Source organism: Microtus oregoni, unplaced genomic scaffold (genome assembly GCF_018167655.1).
Source record: "Microtus oregoni isolate MIOR12 unplaced genomic scaffold, Mior012 000009F_ref0000495, whole genome shotgun sequence".
In the NCBI taxonomy this organism is placed as follows: Eukaryota; Metazoa; Chordata; class Mammalia; order Rodentia; family Cricetidae; genus Microtus; species Microtus oregoni.
Window position 1 is genome coordinate 10559343 of NW_024543068.1, and position 25008 is coordinate 10584350.

At 46.1% G+C, this 25008-nt stretch overlaps 1 protein-coding gene across 3 annotated transcripts; it reads right to left on the reverse strand.

Annotated features, from left to right (window-relative positions):
- Positions 1-3489: 3489 nt before the first annotated feature.
- Cipc (CLOCK interacting pacemaker) lies at positions 3490-21995 on the reverse strand. Of its 3 annotated transcripts, XM_041658177.1 has the most exons (5): positions 21812-21995; positions 16423-16577; positions 16136-16322; positions 10342-10511; positions 3490-7876 (listed from the first exon to the last, which is right to left on the reverse strand). In XM_041658177.1, exons 3-5 carry the CDS (start codon positions 16269-16271, stop codon positions 6983-6985), a joined length of 1200 nt encoding a protein of 399 aa, XP_041514111.1. In that variant the 5' UTR covers positions 16272-16322; positions 16423-16577; positions 21812-21995; the 3' UTR covers positions 3490-6982. The 3 variants fall into 3 exon arrangements, with proteins under 3 accessions (XP_041514111.1, XP_041514112.1, XP_041514110.1); XM_041658176.1 differs by lacking the exon at positions 16423-16577 and having other exon boundaries at positions 3491-7876; positions 21812-21994; XM_041658178.1 differs by lacking the exons at positions 16423-16577; positions 21812-21995 and having other exon boundaries at positions 10342-10581; positions 16136-16251.
- Positions 21996-25008: the final 3013 nt, after the last annotated feature.

A 25008-nucleotide genomic window follows, 5' to 3' on the forward strand; every position in this document is an offset into this window, starting at 1 on the left:
GAGTGGCCCAGAGCCTGCTTAAAACCAGAGGGCAGCAGAATGAAACGCTCACAGGAGGCCCCAAAGCCTGAAAGCCAGGCTACCCCGAATGTCAAAGATGCTGGGGGTCCTGAGATTATTGTGTTAGTGTATGCCTTCTTCCCATTTCTCTTCTTCCCCCTAACACTGAAGTAAACGAGCCCAGGGGATCTTACCCCAGGGGCTGAAGAGATGGTCAGAGCGCTTGCTCTACAAACATGAGAAGCAGAGTTTGAATTCGAAGCACTGTAACCCTAACACTGGGGAAGGGGACACAGGTAGATCTTGTGATTCTTGTTCTGGGAGAGAGCCTGTACTAAGACAAGGTTGAGAGCAATAGAGGAAGACTTCCAGTGTCCTCCTGCTCCAGCTTCTTGCAACCAGGGCATGTACACACACACACACGCACGCACGCACACGCACGCACACACACGCACACACACGCACACACGCTACCCTTAAGTGCTGGTTAGAGGCTCTTAGGCTGACAAGCAGACACAGGAAGAGCCTTTGTTCCATTATTCCTTTATCGGATGAAAGCCCAGATTTGTCAAAGACATCCCTTCCCAAGGAAGTCAATATTCTAGAAAGGGAGGCTGAGGAACGTCACATATTGTCAGAAGCTATATTCTTCTTTAATATCATCACCCCTGGACACGTCTGCACTTTCCCTCTCCTCCATGCCCTGCACCTAGCTAGGTTACCTACTGAGCCAGCACTCTCTTGAGATTCCCCATTCACAAATGCAAAGTTCTTTCTCCTCACAGGATGCTTTCAATTCATTGCAAAGAACCCTCAGGGGCCAATGGGAAGCTCTCCTTTGGCCCCTCCAGGGTCAATGTATTCATTCTAGAAGCAATGGAGGTGGCCACTCTAACACAGCCTCTGTGAAGACATGGTTTCCATCAGGAGGTCTGCGCAGATCTCCATTTTCCAGGGTTTCTGATCTTTCACTATTACACCAAATGAAGGGTGCCAGGCTCTCATGGGCTGACCCAGTGGGCAAAGCTTCTGGACTCCTCCCAGAGAACAGAGACCACTGCTGTTACAAGGGCCTTTATCAGGATAGAGTGTTCTTCCAAGGCCACTGCAGTTCTTAAGATAAAAACTCAATAGGAAAATTAAAAGCATCTATTTTTACCCCGAGGCTCTCAAGCCACTCCTGAAAACCATGCAGAGAACACGAGCATTCATCCTGACCAAGGTCCTCAGAAGAGCCAGCCTCAGAAATCCCACTCTCGGTGTTTTTTTTAAAGCCCCCCTCGTTTCCTGCCAGCTTCCGCCCACTCGCTGTGTTCACTCAGTATGCCACGGGCTTTTCTCACTTTCTTGCTCATCTCCAGCTGCTGAAGTTTTCGGCAGGAATCATGCAGACTTTTTTCAAGCAATTCTCTAATGTCTTGCATAACCAACCCTCAGAAATACAGGGAAGCCACGTGTTCTAAGAACGAGGAAGGATTCTTAGAGGAGAAGTCAAAGCAGTCACGTGTGGACCCACAGAACATGTCCTTCCAGGAAGCCGGGCACAGTCGCCATCCTGGGGTACCATTTGCTCTCTTGGGATTAACTCTAACTATACATTTTGGCAGTGGAGTCTTAATTACCCCCAAGCACGTGACAGCCTTTCTGAGGCTGAATTCCATCTCAGGGTTTACATACATGCCTTGCTCTGCAATTTTAAGGCTTAAGATTTATTCTTTCATGCTGTGATCTCGGGGTGTCCCATCCTGTTCTCTACTACAGTGCCAGAGACAAAGGCTGCCAGGGCAGGCTGGGCGGTGGTGGCGCGCGCCTTTAATCCCAGCACTCGGGAGGCAGAGGCAGGCAGATCTCTGTGAGTTCGAGGCCAGCCTGGTCTACAAGAGCTAGTTCCAGGACAGGAACCAAAAAAGCTACGGAGAAACCCTGTCTCGAAAATCAAAAAAAAAAAAAAAAAAAAAAAAAAAAGAATTTGTTTGAGGCTGGAAAAACGGCTCTGTGAGGAAGAGTGCTTGATGCACAAGGACCCGAGTTCAGATCCCCAGCACCCGTGTAAAAGCTATGTGTGGTCACGTGCACCTGTATCTCCAGCAGCAAGGGGTGTCAGACACTGGATTACTGGCACTTGCTGGCCACCAGTCTAACTAAAAACCATGGAGTTCCAGATCCAATGAGTGACCCTGTCTCAAGGGAATAAGGCAGAGTGTGGCAGAGGACACCTGAGCACACATCTGCATCCATGTGCACATGCATACATACATACATATACCACATACACAAAAATAAGTCCTTTTCTGAAGGACTAGGGATGTAGCTCAGTGTGGCACGGTGCTTGTCTAAGATGCGAGGCCCTGGGTTCAATCCTCATTCAGCACTCAAACAAGTAAATGTCTTACTTGGCAAACTGAGGCAAGAGGGCCACAAGTTCAAGATCAGCCTGGGCTGATATTATCTCAAAGCAAGAAAAATATCTGAATGTGGCATTTTGTTGTTGTTGAGACAGACAGGGTCTTGCTTGTAGCCCTGGCTGTCCTGGATCTCTGATTACCAGGCTGGTCCCAAATTCACAAAGATTCACTTGCCTCTGTCTTCTGAGTGCTGGGATTAAAGGCATGTACCACCATGTCTGGCTGAAGGCAGTTTTTATATGGTCATGAGCAAATGTGCAGGCGGCAATCAGGTACTTACGAGAAAGGTAAGAACAGCAGACTGACAACATGCTTGTCCAGAGTCATACCGCAGGTGAAATCTGACCCGACACTGACATAGTCACCGCACTACCACACAGGTAATCAATCCCTGTTCTAAGGTCCTCAAGTTTGTCCTCTCTAGCCTGATGATTTTACTTATGGCTCATCTAATGCAGCTACAGGTCTTTTCTAAAAATCAACTTGTAAAATTCCATTTATATGTGTGTGTGTGTTTGGAGCGGGACTGTGTGCATGATGGTGTACATGTGCAGGTCAGAAAACTTTCAGGGACCAGTTCTCTCCTTCTAGCATATGGGGCTCAGTGGTCGACTCAGGCCACTACGACGGGCAGACTTGCTGAGCCACAGCCACAGACCTCATAAACGGCAATGCTGGGGAGAACCTTAGAGATAATTGCTGCTTCATTAGTCAGCTCGGAGGCTACGTGACATAGCCAAGTCACCAGGAATAGTAGGTTTGGCAGGACAGGACTTCACCCAGCGGCAGAGCAGCTGCCTGCCGTGCCTGAGGCGCTAGGTTCAGCCTCCAGAGACATGGAAAAACAGGCTATGAACTGTAGTGGAGGCTATCAGATGTAGCTTTACAGGATGCTCACCAACAGGCAGCCCTAGATGCCCGGATGCTTCCTCCCATGGGAACCACGTGGTGGGGTGGATGAGGAGACACTGATCAAGGAACTGGACTCTCCCATGCTTCACAGGCTCTAGTTTTTGTCTCTCCTCCTTTTCTGGATGCCGCTTCTGGAGAAGGATGGTCTCTCTATTTCAGAAGGCCTTCTTGGGCAATCTTTACCCATTTTTATTTCACTTTAGTGGCTTTACAACCATATTTTAAAGTCACTCAGACCACTGTGTGGATCAGAAATAGTTCTAGAGGACTTTACACTGCCAACCCTCCAGATCTTTCCATGAGAGTAAACTTGTTAAACTCCCAGCACCAAACATGCAGGAAGCATTTGCTGGCTGGACTGGGAAGCAGGGAAGCTGTCTCCCTGTAGAGCACAGAGGGCTGACACACTTGCTGAGGACCTCGGTTGTAGAAAGAGCTTCAGATTGTGTGCCTTTGCTTCATCCCAGTACACAGCTATAGCTACTGTCATTTAAAGTTCTCTGTGGTGCCAGATGGAGCGGTCACTGGACAGTCCCCTCGTTCTCCCACCTCTAAGATCGGCACACGACTCGGGCTGTCTGTGCACAGCACCGAAGTCTGAACAGTCTGCAATATCCAGCATCCAGTTCCATATCCCAAATAACACAAAATGATGTCTGAAACTTGTAGCAATCCACAGTTACCCTAGACGAAAGGCTGTCATGAAGGAGTGTCTGGGAAGGCAGAGGTGCTGCGGTGGAGCCCAGGCCTTACACACACTGGGCACATACTCTACCAAGGGCTACATGCCCCGTGCTTGGAAGTCTCAAGCAGTTACAAAGCAAATAGTTTTCAAGTAAGTGACTTTTATTTTTTTCCTCTGACATTTCACAGTCAGTTTCTATATAACTTCACACGCTCTGAAAAGATTCACATTTGGTAAAATCTATACCCTAAGGAGGTTGTGGCGGAAAAGCCACTTCAGTATATGTGCAAGAGTAACTGTGTGCTGAGGAATCACACCAGAGAAGTCAGATGATGCTATAATCCATAAAACAATGTAGTAAATTACAGACGGTAAATTCTATACCTAATTCAATCAGGAACCTTTCTAAATGTGTTCCAATATTGTCAATACAACCCAACAAAGGTTCTCCTATGGGCTGGCCTGAGCAAAAACTGACTTCTCACCTTGGGAAAACAACAGCCCTGCACAACGCTTCATCAGGACCTACAGCATGCACCACTGCGGCTGTTGCTACTTACAGCTTTGGGCAACCAATGAAGATCTTTCCGGTCCACTCCAGGCTTCCTCCAAACGCTGGTCTAGCCTCTGACCTCAAAGGCTCGCTCCTTCTAAGATCTAGCTTCTCTACTAGCGTCCATCTGCCTCCAGCTCCACCAGGAACAGAACACAGCCTAGAGACTTGCAGTTATGGCTCTAAGATCACAGAGGAGCGGTAACCCTCCCTGCCACCGAACCCTGAAGATCTACGGTGGCTTTCATCGTCTTTTATGGAGATAGGGATATGAAAAGCCATATCTAGGAGCAAGAGTCCAAGAGGCTTAGCTCCACTGAGGGCTTTTCCAGTGGAGTACATTTGGTTCTCAGCAAGTGCTTCCAGCCTTCTGACGCTCGGTAAAACTCGCGGCTGGTGCCCAGGCTGTTCTGAATGCACCTGTCTCTACAGCTTTCCTGCCAGACATTCTGCCAAAAAGGAAGCTTCCTAGTGGAGTGGCTATGATACCATATAGATTGTGGGGAGGCATATCACGAGGAGCTGAGTTTGCCCAGAGACACGGGCTCTGATTTTGGAAACTCTTTCAGAGCACAAACAGCAGGTAATGATTCTGCACTGATCAGAGAGTAAAGAGATTTTACCAAGTTGATTATTTTTTAACTAGTCATATCCAAATCATATGTCTATATGAACACAGTAGTTAACCTGAGTCTTACAACCAACTCCTTAAAAACTGTGACCCATGGGTTGGAGAGATGGCTCAGAGGTTAAGAGCACTGGCTGTTCTTCCAGAGGTCCTGAGTTCAATTCCCAGCAACCACATGGTGACTCACAACCATCTGTAATGAGATCTGGTGCCTTCTTCTGGTGTGCGGGTGTACAGGCAGGAGGAACATTGTATACATAATAAATAAATAAATCTTAAAAAACAAACAAACAAACAAAAAACCCTATGACCCTTAACCCTGGATCTAGTATAGCCCCGTGAGCATCTTTCTCTGTGCAGAAAGATGATGCTGGTCATAAAACCAATTTGCGAAGGAAAAAGATTTTTAAGGGGATAAAAATTTTAAGCAAGAGGATAGAATCCCTTGACTCTTTACTGTTTAGGCTATGGTTACCAGCACAGGGGAGCTGGGAAGAATGTGTCATCTGGACCCTCAGAGTCTCCATCCCTAAGGTCAGCCTCTGAGAGAAGAACCACCCTTCAGCCCTGCTGCCACAGCTACACGAGACACAAGGCCGCCACACTGCTCCCCATCACCACAGGGGATGGGCAGAACTCAGACGTGAGGACAGGGAAGGATCCTCTCTGACTTTTGTGCCTTTTTCTAACCTCAGGGCTTTACTTAATCCAGAGTTTAAATGCACAGTCACTTTTCCCCACAGTAAGAGCTGGGTGAGGCACAGACAAGAGACAACAGAGGGTCACTTGCACCAGAGCCTGAGGACCCACCGAAGCCATCTCAAGCTTCTGATTGCTAATGTTGACGGTGGCTTGTTTAATTTTATATTCATTTACTTATCTAGCGTGGGTGTGCATGTGTGATGGACAAACTGCAGCAGTCGGTTCCCTCCTTCTACCTTGTAGGTTCAGGGAATCAAATTCAGCTCAGCCGTCTTGGCAGCAAGCACCTTTACTCACTGAGCCGTCTTGCAGTCCTGTCTCAGGCTTTTTAGATGTAAGACAGGTTGTGCTATTTCAAGCATGAACTAACAAAAATCTTTCAGCTAGTGACAAAAAATGCTGCCTTCTCTGACCCTTTAATCAAAGACGCAATTCATCAAATACAATTCCAGATGGTACTAAATCCAGTCTATATTTTAAAAATCTGAAGTATATGCCTACTTCTATGAGATCTTATGTATGACCAATGTGTGAATCAGATGTTCTGCCCTTTCTCCCACAACTTACAAGTGTAAGAAACAAAGCCTCGTGTGATTAAATGCTTGCACCCTGGCACAACCTGTGCCCAAAGCATTTTAGGTTTCGCCCAACTGGCACAATGCCTGGTAGAATTTAAACACAGCCTCATATTTTTCTCTGTGAGTAAGATACTTGAGGGCGGGCCGTGAAGGGCTCCTTAGGTCACCGAGTCCTTGGTTTGACAGGTGTCATTCTGTACACTCATCTAGTCACTGAACCTTGAACCATGGACAGTGAGTGGGAAGCTGGGAGACACCCATAGTTATCTCGCCTTTGTCCCAAGATCCAGCTAAGTGCCACAGGCTAAGGAAAGGGGACTCAGAGACACTCCAATTGGAGGTCTTCAGAGAACATAGATGCACTTAACCTGTGCGTGAACCACAGATTAAGACGGCAGCCAGGGACTGGCACGTGGCTTTGTGAGTAAGTTTAGAAAGAAAGCTCTTAAATAGGCTGTGGAAAACAAGTGGAGATAGAGTGTAAAAGAACCACCCAAGTAACTGGAAAACGCTTCTGTGCTAGATGACTGGGTGATCAGACAATGTGTCTAGATCGCTGCCTGAATGACTGGATCCAGATGTTAGTGAGGCCTGCAACTTGGCCCACGCCTGAGGAGCCCTGCTCTTGGTGGCCTCTATAAACATCTGGGTTTGCTCCTTCAGCTGGTCTAGTTCCACCTGAGTTGCTTGGTTTTGACGAATCAACTCCTTGGTTTTCAAAGTAATTTCCAGCAAACCAGACTTGTGGAGGACCACTAAGGTATTCTGGAAGCGCCTGTGCTTGCTCTGCCTCTGCTCTGAAAAGATGTCTGGGCTGCGGCAGAGCTGCTCTGCCGCCCAGAGCGGTGAGCTGTAACTGGCTGAGAGCGGCGAAAGAGGGGAGCTGCTCTCCAGGCCGTGCAGAGTGCTGTCGGAGGCACACACAGGACTGGCGGGCGAAGCGAAGGTCAGACTGGGAGCTTTAGCCACGTGACTACTGGACACGGGCTGAAGAGTCTGTGGACTCCCACCGGCCCCCAGGGAGGGCACTCCTTGCAGCGCTGAGTCCTCGGTGAGTTTGGAGCTGGGTGGGGCTGGAGTGGAAGGACTGGAGAGCACAGGGCCAGTCTTGGCTGGCTCGCTGGAAGACAGGACTGGTCCCAGTCTCTCCTTACAGATTTTCTTTGGCACCCCACTCGCTCCTCTTTCTTCCGAGCTGAGGGAGAGACTCCTTTTGCCTGGGTGAGGGGCTATTTTGGTGTAAGAATTGAGAATGGGCAAGTAGTTTCTGGAATCTGACTTTTTCTCCCCAGTATGGCAGGGGCTGACAGGAGATGGCACCGGCGGGTGAAGGACAAAGAGCTGTGGCTGTGCTGAGATCACTTCAAAAGAGGGCTGGACAGTCCAGGACTGGAGCTGGGATGAGCTGCTGCCCTGTAAGCAAGGAAAAGAACACTGCATTCAGGATGGGGAGTGCAGCTCCCAGCTTTCACCCAGGGCAAAGGAGGCAGATGCTCAGCTACAGATGCTTCGGGTGCTGTGTGTCCCTAATGCACAGGGGAGCCCTGGTTGAGAACAGGGAGGAAGTGGCCTAAAATACACTTATCTGATATCATACTATAAAACTTGAAAAAATATCTGGGGTTTTATTTTTGTTTTCAATTCTGTCTCTGTGTGCCTGTGTTAGGTAGGTGCAGGTGAGTACAGGTGCCCAGGATGCCACAGTCCAACAGGGGTGCTGGGACCAAGCTTGGGTCCTCTGGAAGAACAAGTGCTCCTAACTACTGAGCTACAGATAGAGAAACTGGAGGTAGATGAAATAGTGGCACAGTCAAGGCACAGCTGAGGCAACAAAAACAGAGAGAGCTCAATTTCCTGCAAAGTTAAGAGATGCTAAGCTCAGGCTGGGGTTCGACTCAGTTGCTGGCATGCTTGCTGAGCATGCTTGGAGTCCTTTATTGGACCCTAGCACCACATAAGACCTGGCATGGTGGCAGATGCCTATCTTCTTGGCATTCAGGAAGTAGAAGCAGGAGTATCAAGAGCTCAAATTCATCCTCAGCTACAGGAGAATTTCAAGATCAACCCGGGCTACTGGAGACCCTGTCTCAAAACACAAAGATACCTTCCCACAAAAAAAAAAAAAAACAAAACCCAGAAGAGGCTAGCTTGTCACTGAGCTTCCTAGCTCCTAACCACCCTAGCAGCCTGCCAGCTGTCCTGTGTCCCTCCTGCACGTCCTAGAGCAGCCACCCTAGGCTGTAACCTGTGTGGCTTGTCGACCCAGCCACAAGGAGTAACAAGAAAGGCAAAAGAGAACCGGAGAGGGAAACAGCCTGGAGTAGACACCCAAAGGCGCCAGGCAGCACTGGTGGGCTGGAGCAATCTCACTTGGGTTCTACTCCCTGTCTCTATGTTCTCTCATTTCAGTGAGGAGAGCTGAGGTTCCCGCTGAGATGGATCTACCGAGCAAAATGTTCAAATGATTGTCCAGAACTCACCAGCTGCCCACGCTGCTGACCTCGGTGTGTGTTCTTCAGAAGTGGCCAGGCAGTGTTCGAACACTAAGGGAGTGCCATGCTATGCTATAGCCATGTTCTTAGAACCTCAGCTAAGATGGGAAGGGTCAACACCAAAACCAGATTCTCAATACTCCAATACATAAATGTACCTATTTTCAGAGTAAATTACTATAAGTTTAAATGTTGTCCAACTTAAATCACTTATCTAACTTAACCAGATTTTTATGAATGAGTTCTCAGTCACAGACCCTATAACCTAACTAATATTTTCATCCACTTGTGTTTCACATCTAGATAACAACTACATGATGGACATTGCTCAGGGCTACAGTCCAGTTCAAACTACTCACAGACTTACAATCACCCAATGGACTCACACCCTTCTGGCATTGCCATCCTCAGCCCACAGAGCTGCCCTGTCACCAAGGTGTGTCTCTAGCTTAAAAACTGCCTCTGCTGCTGGAGCAAAGATGTCCTTCCTGCTGTGTTTCTTTGTTTGAATTGTGTCTTTGGCACAATGTTAATTACGTATGTCAGGTTGCCCTCTAACTAACAATCCTGCCTTCGTGTCTCCAGTGCTGAGATTACAGGAGTACACTACCATGCAGGTTTATAAATGTTCTTATACTCCTAAATTCCCAAATCAATTCAAATTAAAAAGAGGTTTCCAGGGCTGTTATGTAGTATGATGGTGTGTGCTCACCTAACATACACAGGGCTCAGTTTCAGTGCCCAGAGCTGGGAAAGAAAACAACAACAACAACAACAACAAACCCTTCTGTTTCTCCCCTGAGCTCCGCCTCACGTTAGAATGCACTGCTGGAATGGCTTTTTGGCTTGGTTCCATTATACATTACTATAGCAGGTCAAGGTCCCTGTAGAACTAGAAATCCAAAGGTAACACATTGATAACGTAAGTCCTGACTCATGTATGTCTATTTTTTGTTTTTAGGCATTTCTTGCTCTCTCTCTCTCTCTCTCTTTCCCTCTCTCTCTCTCACTCTTCTCTTTCTCTCCCCCACACTCTCTCTCTTCTCTCTCTCTCTCTCTCTCTCTCTCTCTATCTCTCTCTCTCTCCCCCCCCCACCCCGTCTGTACACACTCAGTAATATTATGTGTACATGTGAGCTCAGGTGTCTTCAGGTCAGAGGAAGGCATGGTAGAGTATTTGCAGAACATACATACAATTTAAAAAATAAATCTTAAAGCCAAAACTTTAAATCAGAAAACAAACAGAAACAAACAGCATCAGTAGTTGAAAGGTAACACTCTCCCCCATCAGTGTGACTCTATCTAGTTTTTGAAACCTCCTCCTGCTCAGCGGGAGTGTCTGCACAGGAAGGCACAGACACTTCCATGGGCAAAGGTCCTCCTCACCTGCTTGACCAGCACATTCTTCATGACCACCATCGGGGACAGCGCGGGGAAGGCACTGTTTGCAGCTCTGGAGTTGGGCTGCAGCCTGTCCTCTCTGCTCCAGCCCGAGGCGCTCAGCACGTCCTCTGATTCCATCTGCTCTGCAGAGCTCAAGCACTCTGAGCTCCCATCTGGTGGGCAGAAAAATGGTCAGTTCACGTGGGCTCTAGGCTAACAGCTAGTAACCCAGCCATGGACTCCCTAAAAGAGAAAGGAACGTCTTTGACAGGTGTTCCTATGAGTTTTCTGAGGTGGAAATTTCACTGGATATTCAACAACCATTGCTCTTGCTCTAAAAGTCTAATCACTCTGCTTGACTTTCTTCAGATCCTTAGAAACCTGCATCAGTCAGGGTTTCTGTGAAAGCACTCAGCCCCAGAGTACATGAGGAATGAGTGGAAGACTCCAAAGTGAGGTGATTACTTTTATTTTATGATATTAACAACTTTTTTGTTACACTTTGCATGTGTGGGGATGGGGGATGTGCATGGCTCTATTTTGAAGGCTTTGTAGGTGGCTGAGACAGGCCTTTGTGGGTTGTACCAGGTTCTGACTCTAGCCTGCTTTCTCTGCTCCTGGTCCACTGCCACACACTTCTACCCCCATAGATGAAGCTTCTCTGCCTACCTTCCACCTCTAAGGATTGACTGAGACTATTATGAGCAACATAAACCTTTCTGTCAGATATTTTGGTTGTGGTGATGAGAAATAAAACAAATGTTCTCCCTATATGAATTCCACATAAAAGGAATGCAGCCAGGTACATGCTAGAAGAAACCAAGAGATGGTTGTACCTTGTTACAGAGGTGTCTTGGACTATTCTAAACATTAACTAACGTGGACTTCAGTTGACAGAGAACTTTCTGGGCATCACAGCCCTAGGGTTCATCTCCAACCACATAAGCTCGGTCTGGTAGTACATGCCTCCACTCAAAAGGTGGAGGCAGGGGCTGGAGAGATGGCTCAGCGGTTAAGAGCATTGCCTGCTCTTCCAAAGGTCCTGAGTTCAATTCCCAGCAACCACATGGTGGCTCACAACCATCTGTAATGGGGTCTGGTGCCCTCTTCTGGCCTTCAAGCATACACACAGACAGAATATTGTATATATAATAAATAAATATTTAAAAAAAAAACAAAAGGTGGAGGCAGGAGGATCAGGAATATAAGGTCATCTTTGGCTACATAGTGAATTTGAGGTCAGGGATACATGAGTACTACCGAGAGAGAGAGAGAGAGAGAGAGAGAGAGAGAGAGAGAGAGAGAGAGAAAGAGAGAAGAACAAACCAGGTGTGGTAGCATGTGCCTACAATCCCACTACTCTAGAAGCTGAGCCAGAAGGACTCCAAGTCCAAAGTAATTAAAATAAATGCAAACATCAACAATTTTATCTTGTACAGTTTGGCAAAGATTATGTGATCAGAAAGATATTTATCAAGAGGTACATGTACCACTAGGCCCAACTAAAAGATTATCTTTACAATAAAGAAATTTGGTACATAGTACCTTTTAACCAAGGGATCAGTGATGTGGGATGTCCTTCTGTATATGTGTTGCTTCTACTGGTTGATGAACAAAGCTCATTTTGGCCAATGGCTTAGCAGGGTAAAGCCAGGCAGGAAATCTGAACAGAGATATAGAGAATAGGTGGAGTCGAGGAGATGCCATGTAGCCGCCAAAGAAGAAAGATGCCAGATCTTTACCAGTACCATGAGCCTCATGGTAAAATATAAAATAACAGAAATGGGTTAATTTAAGATGTAAGAGCTAGCTGGAAATATGCCTCAACCATTGGCCAAACAATGTTGCAATTAATATAGTTTTTGTGTGATTACTCGGGTCTGGACAACTGGGAAACTGAAGTGCAGTCTCCTTTTACAGATCAGAGTACCATCAGCAATGAGGATGGGAGCTGGAGCAATGACTCAGCAGTTAAGAACACTTATAGAGGACCCAGGTTCAATTCCCAGTACCCATATCAGATGAGCCACAACCTCCTATAACTCTAGTTCCAGGGGATCTGATGCCCTCTGCTGGCCCCCAAAGGCACCTGCATGTATGCAGTGCACAAACTTATGAAAGAGACACATACATACAAATAAAGAACCAAATATTTTTAAAAAAGAAAAAAAAAAGAGAGACTAACCTAACAGTTTCCTTGTGCTTTGGGATATGTACAACATCAACAATGCAGTGATCTAATGACTCCAAAATGGAGAAGCTATCAGAAAATCCAGAATGCGGAACATTCTATAAAACTACAGTCCTATCTTGTTCAAAGATGTAAATGTCATAACAGAAAGAAAAGATGGGAAGCTATTCTGGGTTAAATAAGGTTAAAAAGGCAGGCTATCTATATACAATGCACACTTCTCAATGGCAAATAGCTATAAGGACATTACAATGGGAAAAACCCAGATAGACTGCGGTCAGAGAGAATTCAATCAGGGTTGACTCTTGTATATAATAATGGCATTATAATTCTATAGAAGAATGTCCTTGTTTCTAAGATTCATACTAAAAATTTAGAGATGAAATACTCATTGTTTGAAATTTACTTTTCAAAAGTTAAGTCAATGTATGCAGGGGAGGATATGAATAAAGAAAAAATAAAAATTCTTAGTGGATCTGAAAGAAAGCATCTTTGTTGTGGGGGACTCATTCACTTTCCTTTAGGTTTGAAATTTCTCAAAATAAGTTTGGAAAAATAACTAAAATAGAAAATACCATCCATTTTGGTTCTGCAAATTTTACTGAAGTGCTTCTCGACCAGGCTTCTGGCTAAGACCAAGTGAGAATTCCATCATCTCCAAGGCAACTGGAATAATTCAGGCAGCAACCATGTCCCTGGAACCTGCCCAAGAGTGACCAGTGTTCACTGGCACTGCCTCCTCAAACAGGAATGAGGGTGGCCACTTTTACCACCACTCTGTGTAGAACTGTACTTATTAAAACAACCGGCCTGACAAAGCTGGAGACTTTAGAAGACAGAGCTAAATGCCAATGGTCCTGGGAATTGGAAACAGAAAGACTGTGGGTGAGGTTTGTTTCCTTCTTTGACTCCCCAAGTGACTAGACTTTTACTATGAGCATGGATTACCCTTTATGATCTAGAATCAGATCAAAAGGCAAACGTGATATTGAAAGAGAAAAAAGCCCTTCAGTGTTTTCCAGACCTTCGACCTTGTTTTATAGGCCCCACTTCCCAGGCCCTTCCCCAGCCTTAGTACCAGAATCTCTAGGAGGGTCTAGGAAGCTAAATCTTTAATAGATGTTTCAAGTGGGCTTCATGGTACAACAAACCTGGTAAGCAACTCCATTCAGAGAAGGGAACCCAAAGCACTTCAGGCTGGCTCACCCTTCCCTGGACTGTCCCTGGGCAGGACACTAATTCCTCTGTTCTAATCCCCTGGGTCAGTGCTGTCCCTCTCTGAGTAATATTCTATTTATAATTGAGCTTCTCATTCAGCATGCCTACTAGACAGAAACATACCAATCTAAGAGGAGGAGAGTCCTCGATTTCCTGACAGCAGTGTTTCCCAGTGTAAGTTAGTAAGTCAGTTACAGGAGTGGATTGTCTCTGCAGCCTGGGTAACACATATAAACCTTTCCCTAGAAAAAGCTCCACTCCCAGGATAATAAGCCCAAATCCCCTGGCATCATCCTGAGAATCTCCTGGGATAATACTGTTGACACTAATTCAATATTTAGAGTAGTACTACCCTCAGCCCTGGAAAGAAGAAGCTCAGCAGGAGACTACGAGGCTGAGGTGGGGTGTAGGCAGTCCTTCTGAGGGAGGCTTTGGACGGCTAGCCATGAAAGCTGCCCTACTATCATTTTTCTCTTTCTTTTTAATAATTTATTTATTTTTATTCTATGTGCATTGGTGTTTTGCCTGCATGCATGTCTATGTGAGGATGTTGGGTCCCCTAACACTGGAGTTACAGACAGTTGTGAGCCTCCATGAGGGTGCTGGGAATTAAACCCTGGTCCTCTGGAAGGACAGTCAGTGCTCTTAATCACTGAACCATCTCTCCAGCCCTTTTTTCTTTTGAGCCCATGTGTGGTGGTGCATGCCTTTAACCCTGGCACTTGGGAAGAAGAGAAGGAAGATCACTGTGAGTTTGAGTTTGAGGCCAGTCTGGTCTACACAGTAAGTTTCAGGACAGGCAGGACTAAATAGACGGACCCTGTCTCAAATAATAGAAATTATGATAAAGATAATAAAAGATTTGGTTGAGGGGGGTGTTTAGTTTTTATTTTTTGAGAAAGGGCCTCATCATGTAGCCCTGACTGACTTGGAACTCACAGAGATCCACATGCCTCTGCCTCCCAAGTCCTGGTATTAAAGACATATTCCACCATCCTCCCTCAAAAATCTGTTTATGTCCCTTTATGTATATTTGTGTGTCTGTTTGTCTGTCTGTATAAACATTCACCAAGTACATGCAAGTGTACTCAGAGACCACAGAGGGAATCAGACCTCTGGAACTATTGTTACAAGTGGCTGTGCACCACCTGATGTGTGTGTGGACACTGAACTCAGGTCCTCTGCAGAAGAAGCAAGTGCTCTTAACTTCTAAGCCATCTCTCCAGCCTCCTATTCTGCTTTCTTAGCTCTAATGGAGTTGACAGCTGGGATAGACGGATCACAGTCCAAACACAAAGTGTATAGTTACTAGAAAAAGCTGTTAGGAGGGGACTTTTTTAAGTATAGCAAAATTACTTTCTAGGCAACTGTTAACAAATGATAATTGGCCTACCACATAAAGATGGTTCAGCCAATGATGGGCCACATATGAGATGATGACTATACCATATAGCCTAATTATGTAACAGGCTGTATCATCTAGGTTTATGAAAGTAGACTTTAATGTTCACACAAAGATAAAAATCCCATAAGGACCAGCTTCTCATTACATAATACATGACCACATCACTTTTAACTGACCTTCATGCTGTTACAAGGCAAAAAGATATGAAAAAGGAGTTAACGCAACAGAATTCTGACCATTTTTAAAAACACTTGTCTTTGAGATAGAGTATCATGTAATTCAGATTGGCCTTGAACTCACATGTAGTTAAGGATGACGCTGAACTCCTGACCCTCCTGTTTCTCCCTTTCAGAGCTGGGATTCCAGGCGTGTGCCAGTTCGCCCAGTTTTATGAAGTGCTGGGGACCCTGCCCAGGACTTCCTGCATATTAGGCAAGCACTCCACAACTGAACTGTATTTCCAGTCCACGTTTAAATAACTTTTCTAGTAACTACAGTTTGAAATGTAGGACTGAAAGTTAAAAGTCAGGAGCTGGAGAGATGGCTCAGCGGTTAAGAACTCTGACTGTTCTTCCAGAGGACCCAGGTTCAATTCCCAGCAGCCACATGGCAGCTCATAACTGTCTGAAAATCCAGTTCCAGGAGATCTGACACCTTCACACCAATTCACATAAAATAAAGTTAAATAAATCATAAAAAAATTATTCTTTAAAAGGGAAAAAGAAAGTTTAAAGTCTAAATTGAAAAGAACAGCAAATTATTTTTTCAGAACTAACTCCATGGAGCCTTGATGGATATATGCCATGAGATACCAGAATTACCACCACCACCCCTTGTTTTCCGAATTGCCGTTTTTAACAGCTCAGAGAGTTATTTATCCTGCGTGTGAAAGCTTCTTATTTTTCTTACACAAATGAGTTTCAGGGAGAAATGTCTCCATGCAAATCATTCAGTAAAAGGCAGAAGAGTGAGATATTGCTAACCTGAAAAGCCAGAGTCCTTGTCTGAGTCGGCAGCAACCACGCCGGGCGGTCGAGCTACTCTTTTCACCTCTGGGCCTCGGCCTGGCTTGGCAGAGAGCCTTCGAGGGCTCTCTCTGGATGGCATTTTCCTCTCCATGGTCAGTGTGCCAGGAGCTGGACCACAGGCAATCTTCGCATATGGACTGCTCTATGAAAAGAGCAGTGACATAAGAAGTCATTACCTAGAGCATGAGCCAGGTGAGCCAAAAGGTAAAGAAAGGAAGGCAAAGAATGCTAGCCTCACCCACCGTAGGAGCACCTCCTGTGGTCTCGCCTGACCAAGCTTCAAGTTTACTAAACAGAAAGGTTTCCACCCAAATGGAGGTTCACCATCCCCTTGCTGCCCTCTGCTTCCATTGCGAATTCAAGGCACACAAACCACATTCAGTGGAAGCTTTGTGAACTGCTAACAAAGGGACATTTGATTAGCCTTTTTGGAATGGGTAACCAAATAAACTTGCTCTCCTCCCTGAGGAGAGGAGAGGTAACAGCAACCAGCAAGGGTGCTTTCCCAGTAGACCTCTGCATGATTAAAGTCATACTTACAGTTCTCAGAATGAAGTACTGAGCAGAGTACCAATGTCAGATACGCACGCATAATTACACATACAACCTCAAAAGATTTTTTATGCTTAATGCATTTATTTTTGTGTATGTGTATACACTTGAGTGAGCCCCCATGTGCCATGATGCATGTGTGGAGGTCAAAGGATAGCTTGCAGGAGTTAGGCCTATCCTTTCATGTCATGGGTCCTGGAGATCAAACTCAGGTTGTCAGGTGGCAAGCACCTTTACCTGCTGAACTAGCTCACTGGACCTCTATACTACTTTTTAACATAGAACGATACCCCCCCCCAAAACAACCCACAAGGGGACTGGAGAGATAGCTCAGTGGTTAAAAGCACTGGCTACTCTTCCAGAGGACCCAGGTTCAATTCCCAGCACATGACAGTTCACAACTGTCTATAACTCCAGTTCCTGGAGATCTGACACCTTCACACCAATGCACATAAAATAAAAGTTAAATTATTTTTTTTTTAAAAAAACACAAAACTTTTACACCCCTGAAAGTATAGCTCAGTAGTAGAATGCTTACTTAGTATACTAAAGGCCTAACTTTGATAACAACAAAAAAGCAAAAACTTTTAAGATAAACGTCATATTTAAGAAGTGTTTATAGAGGGTGGGCTGAAAAGATGGCTCAGCAGTTAGGAGCAGGTTTGATTCCCAGCACCCACATAGTGGCTCACAACTACTCTAGTCCCAGGGGATCCAATGCCCTGTGGGCACTAGGCACACAAGTTGTACACAGACATACATGCAAACAAAACACTCCATATACATAAAATAAAATTTTTAAAAGGTAAGCACTTAAATTGCATAAGGGTATGTAACATTTATTGCTGCTAATACTGTTCTCGAGTTTCACAAGATCCTGCTCAGACTTAATCCCATTTTTCAATGAAGCTCAGATACATCACATTCAGTCACATGTATACATAAAAAAACATATATCAAGTGCTCCTATCAACTGGGCATTGTGACTAGAACAATTGTGTTTATATCCTTCCTGCAGCCTGTGATCTAGAGAGAGAGGAACAGATACTAAACAAGTATTCACACAACTGACGGTTAAGTTGACAGGAGCTATGAAGAAGTGAGGCTAAAGGTCAGGAGCACCAGGACAGTGCGTGCAGCTGGAATCTGGAGCACGAGGATACCCTAAACTGACAATGGGGTGGGGGAAGAGCAGACACACAGGACAGACAGGCCTTGAAGTCGCACGTGTTGGAAAGACTGTGGATATTAACTAGGGGACAGTGGGAGTGGTGGCACACTCCCAGAACTCAGGGGCAAAGTTAGGTGGACCTCTGTGAGTCTGAGACCAACCTGGTCTATATAGTGAGTTTTAGGCCAGCCAGGACTACCTAGCCAGATCCTGTATTAAAACAACAAAAACAAGGGGCACTTTGGGGATAAGAAAACAGGATGCCACAAAGGAAAAGAGTAATATCGAAACTAGGCAGGCGTAAGCAAAGTCTGGGGATGCTTTAATTCAGTCTACTTAGGACTCCAAGCACCTCAGCCAAGCAGCACTGTGCTTGGAATATCCTGAAGCCATACCTGAATATTTCTGCTAGTTCGGGACCTAGTGAACTAGAGGGAAGACTCACGGTGAAATGAAACAGGAGACACATGCTTCCATGCTACCGTGAGTAACCTCTTGCTCATATACATACAGACCAGAGGTTCTCAACATGTGGGTCGCGACCCCTATGGGGGTCAAACAACCCTTTCACAGGTCCACATATCAGATATCCTTTATGTCGGATACTTATATTACGATTCATAACCGTAGCAAAATTACAGTTATGAAGTAACAACAAAAGTAATTTTATGGTTGGGGGTCACCACACATGAGCAACTATATTTATTAAAGGGTCACAGCATTAGGAAAGTGGGGACCATGTTATAGACCATTGCAGTCACTCTCATCCAGATCACGTCAAATCACTCTTCTACCAGTCACACCCAATGACAAGCAATGACACTGTCACATTTAACAGAGCACTGCCCAAAGGCAATGTGTCTCTGTTGGACAGCGATGATGTCTGATAGCCTGGGCAACCCTGTTTAAAAAGTAGACTAAAATGTAAAACCGTATCCCTAATTAAAGCAGGAGCCTATGAAAACCCAAGAAATGCATCTAGTATAATTTTCCTTAACTAATGCTCTTCAAAAGTGAGCAGAGCCTTCTTAAAAAGCCACAGAGAAACCCTGTCTCGAAAAACCAAAAAAAAAAAAAAAAAAAAAAAGGAAACTAGATGTGGCTTCTGGACAGCATGCAGACCAAGGTCTGCCCGAGCTGCTGGCCCAGAGTAGGGCAGGTCACGTCTGGTGCAGCTAATTACGAATCTGAGACAGCGTCACGCTGGCTTACTAGACACAGGACATTTTACAGGCATGTTAGAAAAAACATCCCAATTTAGTCTTCTATGACCCTCGTGACTAGACAATGAGAAAAGTTAATAAAATGTTAGTACTGTTTAAAAAAATGCAGTCGGTGGAACTACAGAAAAACACACAGGAAGTTACTCTGGTTCACAGAGAATTTACAGGGTAATGTTGACTGCAGAACCAAAATACAGAAACTTTGATAAATCTGTTACATTCTAAAATTTTAGATTCTAGGGAACTGGTGGCAATTGGGAATAAAAACAACAAAACCCACACAATTGGCTTTAGAATGGCAAGATATCTATTCTGGATGCAAAAAAAATGATTAAAAATATGAAAGCCTGTCTTCTTGATAAAGTTCTGCTTAAGCAGGAAGACAGCCTTAGTGTTACAGCCGAGGCGGGCCATGTGGGAAGGAGTACCAAAGTTACACCCACCTCCCTTCTTTGGGAGGGAGTGGGCTCACACACACAACAGAAGAAACCCTGGGCAGAAAAATGGAGCGGTGGTATTTCCCACCAGCACCCCTTAAGCCCAGGACCACACAAACGGCAAAAGCTAAAACCTCAAGAAATCAAGAGGGTTTTATTTTTCCCTCCTCAGTACTATGTTATGATAAAGTTACTTACAAGCATTTGAAAATGGGATAGGTGGCCTTTACCCGCCACTTCATCTCTCTGCTTCCCGACAAGCGACCCTAACTGGGCCTCATTTGAATATACTTGTTACACATTATCCAAAAGGTTGTCAACGCCGGCAGTATACAGCAAAATTCAAACTGGGAGCTCAGTCAGCACATAGGCTCTTATCAACTGGCACGGGACATTCCCGGAAGTACTCCACAGCACCTGGGGCTTACTTCCATTTTTCAGTCCTGAATTAGCGTCATTATTCGTCGCTAGAACCTCAGAGTTGTTGGTTCTGTTTTTATTTTGTTTTCATCTTTGCAACAGACTTGTGAGGTACTCAAGAGAATAATAAATTCTAACAAATCTCAGTCTGGACGTCTCTGAAAGCCAAAGCAGTTTCGCTGTCGTCAAAACACCGGAGTTCAGGTATTGACAGTCAAGACTGCATTTCCAAATACCAGGATCACCTCAAGATCTAAATTTCAGGTCTAGCCCAATATACTCCCTACTCTAAGATGAAGCCATTGGGACACGTACATCAACTGAATTAAAAGCTGGTGTGACCCACTGTCTCTGGGGAGTTTGGAGTTTGGGATACAAAGTGACCAGAGGGCTCCCGGAAAACGATCTGAAACGCAGCTCTTAGCCCTCCCCTTTTACAGCTACTTGGCAACATTCCTGAGAGCGAGCTCACGCTCCCTTTAAATGTGTCACGTGTACGACATGCTGTGTCACGTGTATGACATGCGTGCATGGAGAGGTGTGAGGTGAAGGCCCAAGCAAAGGCTTATTTAGAATAAAGTGGTAAGGCCATCGAAAGTAGAACCTTTATCGGCCATAAAACCACAGCTTTTACAAATTGATTAGTAGGTTTTCTCTGAAGTCCTTTTCTTTTGATCTGCGTTCTCAGAATTACCATTCCGGGCGAATGTGCATTTTAGTGGCGGAAAAACTGCACCTGCCTATGTGTCTCTTATTCATATTCTCCTTCGTTCTCCTCTCCATTCCCAAAACTGGCTAAGATCCTGCCCTGCACCACAAGGTCGCACGGCTTCCCACGGCTCTCTCCATCCTCCTTCGAAGGGGGCCGTGTGATTCGAGAACGTTCTCAGACCACACTTTAAAAGGGGGCTCACAGGAACAGTGCCCACCTACCCACTCGCACCAGCCCACATGACGTCTGTGCCAGGCAGCATGCACATCCTCCAGGCATCAGCTAGCCTGCCAACTCCACAGGGCAGAATTGGGCAGACCACAGGACTATGCCGTGACTGGCATACCACCAGTCTCCAGGGCAAAGGCCCAGGCAATGCCTATTGCCAGGACTTGGGCAATAAACAGAGAACTTGGCTCTGGCCTGGGTCCTGGGTCCAGAGCAAAACTGCCCGACCCACCCACTAACCACTGACTTCTTACTTGGCACTATCCAGCCGCCTTCTTCCTCACAACCCTCTCTCTCTTTGGCACCACGCCTGGCTAGCTGGCCTAAAGTGGGGGACCGAAGGCCTCCGGAATAGACAGTGCACCTGTGTCCGGGCATAGCTCCTAAATGAAGATCCTGGACACTCACCTGGGCTGACTCACTCGGTAAGCAGCCCTCATGCCCACCAACCGGCCCGTTCCCAGACCTCTCTGCTTACAGCCCGGCAAGCCTTCAGGCTCTCCTCCTCCCGCAGGAGCCTGGGTATGCAGGGCCAGGCCAGGGCACACGTGCCCTAAGGGACTCACACCACTTGCCCCTCACACGAGGCCCCTCCCGACAAACACACCGTCTCGGCCTCACCCCAGATTCCCTATCCCACGCGGGCCCGTCCCTGACGGCACACCGACTAGAAGCAAGCCAGGGATGGCGAGTCCCTCTGCTCCCAATATTTGGCGCCCCCGTTCTCCAAAAGTCCTGGTTCTCCTTTGTGTCCACTCGGCTCTCTTTCCTCTCCCACCTGCTTTCTCGGTGCTTCCAGTCCCAGCCTCCCAGTGTCGCCATCCCAGTTCCCCCACCACACAACAACCACCGCTGTGCCCAGAGTCAAGCGAGCCCTGCCTGTCTCACCTACGGCCAGGGTCGCCGCTCCACCACCAGCCCGGCGGGTCAGCCGGCGCATGCGCGAGCCGGGCCCCACGACTCCATGACAACCCGGTATTCGCCGGGTCTCTAGCTATCCCCCAGGCCTCCCGCCCATTTCTCCACCCCTTCGGCCTCCGCGACGGCTTTCGCCGGTCACGTGACCCGGCTCCGCGGAACCAGCACCACGGAGACTGCGCGCTGTGCTTCTAGACGGGCACTTGGAGACCCGCGCCGTCCCCCCCCCCTCCCCTCCCCCCCCCCCTCCCCCCCCCCCCCCCCCCCGCTTTCCCGTTCTACGCCGGAAGACCTGCGGCGCTCTCTCCGCCGCGGAGGTCCTCTCTATGGTCGGCACCTACGGCTTCGCCGCCATTTTGTCGCGTTCCTCCAGTTATTGTGTTGAGAGCAGGCACCTAGGGCTGGATGTTGAGGGCAGGGGTGGTGGCTTCTAGCCACCCGGCAGGAGTCGGGGTTCGTCTGGGGACTCTGAGGGGAAGCTACTCTCGGGGTGTGTCTCCTGGGGCCCGGAACCGGACCCGCCGGGCCTGGGGTGGCCTCAGCGCCTAGCGTGGGAGGACTCCCGCGGGCTCGCAGCCCGGCGCGGTGGCCCTGCGGCTCGCTCACATTTTTGCCACGCCTGTCGCCTGGTTTGCTTTCCCGTCAACCCTCCAGACCGTGCACGAGGGCTAGACGCAAAATTAGTGGGATGACTTCATGCCATTTGATGTTTGCCTCGCTTTGCCCGGGCTGTGGGAGATGTCGGGTTTTATAGACGATGTCCCGTACCTGGCCCTGGGAAGCTGCCCCTCGAATACCATGAAGGGAAAGGGTGGCACAAAAATGAGCATAATCCCTAAGAGAAGTGCTTCACAGCTTAAAAGGAGGACTGTTCGAACTTGGTTCTGGAGCTATCTTTGTCCAACCCGGTACTCCAGGAAGTGCTGTTAAACATGAAATAAAATGAAGGTGTTACGGTTTCGGCCGCATTAGCGGTGTCAAGAGCTCAGGGACCACATGCAGCTAATGACTGCTTTATTGGACAGCGAAGATTATCGCATGTTCTTGGCACTACAGATAGTTAAATTGGAACCTTGCGGATCTAGACGGCGAATGGTCCTGCATTGCTAATCCAAGCTGCTTAAAGGTCATAGTTAATCACATTATTCGTCCAGACACAGATGAGGCTAATGTATTAGCATGAATGTACTTATTAGCATAAGCCCTCCCAGCAAGTAATAGTTGAATGCCTGCACCGTGTAAGGCTGTTGTTTGGGAAATGGAGGAAATGAAAACAGTGGTTAACCATTATCACATGATTAAGAGCCTGTAGCTTTACGTGCATTTCTCAGGACGCCTCAAAAATTGCATGGCGTCCGTGCCCTTGGTTGTACACCAAGGAACTGAATTTTGTGCCTCTGACACAGCTGCAAGGACTGGGCTTAACAGGGAAGACATACTGCCCTTAACTAAAAACGATCCTTGCTTCAAACACCTTAAAGATTAAACGCTTGAAATAAAACGGTCAAATAACCAACATGAGAAAATGTAAGTGCCAAAAAAGTGAACAAATCAATAAAAGCAAAGGAGAAAAATTTATTCAGCTTGAGTCATTATTGAAAGGGGAAGACACTAGGTAAAGCTGTAAGTACAGATGAAAGTCATTTTACAGTAACGGAAGTGGGATAGTGCACACGGACGGAAATGAGCAAATAAAATATGCAGAGCCGTGAGGAATGACTTTGTCTTGGACATCAAAAGGGGAAAATAAATCAGATTTCCCTTGCATATTAGCAGACAGCTACTTGCATTTCAAAATAAAATCAGTGGTATGTATGGATAAACGTAATTTTATAAGTATTTTACTCTATGAGTCTATATGAAGAAATTCATAAAGGAAGATAGGATATTGTTGGGTAGCCAAATCATTTTTTTTTCTTCCTTTATTGATTTCCCAGGGTTGTAAATTGGCCCCTGAATGGATAGTTTCTGTGGCCTGGGGCCTTCAATCATTGTTCTAAGATTCTTGGTTGGGCTAAGGTCCCTAATAATGTAGAAGAGATTTTGAAGCATGAGTCCTTTGACTTTCAGGTCTTAGCAGTTTGAATCCTCCCCAGTACCGCTGGAGGCTCAAGACTTATTTTACCAATACCATCTCCAGCAGGGGGAGACATGATACCTTAAATGCTGCACTAGAATTTGAGACTAGATTTCTCCCTGCAAGCAGAGGTGGGTTAGAAATCTCAACTCTGTCCAGTCTACTTCAATAAATTATCACCTATCCATATGAGGATTTGACTGTTTAGTTTCATGTGAGGTGTGGATTGTGTATGTATACATGTATGTATGTACATGTGTGTGAGATTTTATATTAATATTATACACACACACACACACACACACATATATATATATATATATATATATATATATATATATACCTTTCAACTCTTAATTTTTCTTTATTTGTAGGTTATCTCTCACTATGTAGCTGTGTCTGGCCCGGCCTGGTACTCACTTTGTAACCCACGCTGACCCCACTTTAAGCTCACAGTAGTTCTCCTGCCTCTGCCTCCTTAACACTGGAACTACAGCTGTGAGCTACTATGCCTGGTATACTTTCAAATATTTATAAATAATAATCATTTTGTCAGGCTTGGTGGTACATTCCTATAATCCTAGCTACTTGAGAGGCTGAGGCAGAAGGATGACTTGAGCCCAAAAGGTCAAAGCTACTCTAGAGATAGGGGCTGGGGAAAGATCCCAGTGTTTAATAATTAATACATAGACTTGAATTTTAAATTAACAGTTATTAGCCGGGCGATGGTGGCGCATGCCTTTAATCCCAGCACTCGGGAGGCAGAGGCAGGCGGATCTCTGTGAGTTTAAGACCAGCCTGGTCTACAGAGCTAGTTCCAGGACAGGCTCCAAAGCCACAGAGAAACCCTGTCTCGAAAAACCAAAAAAAAAAAAATTAACAGTTATTTTAAAAATCATTTACAAGATACTAGTAATATGAACCAAGGAAACCATCCAAAATAACTAGTTTCAAATCCCAGCTTCTTTCAGTATCAATTTATAAAAGAAAAGGCATCTTGAGATCCCCTATATGAAAGATGTAGGTATAATCACAATGTAAAAATTGGATAATTTCAAGATGGGCATGGTGGTGTACACCTTTAATCCCA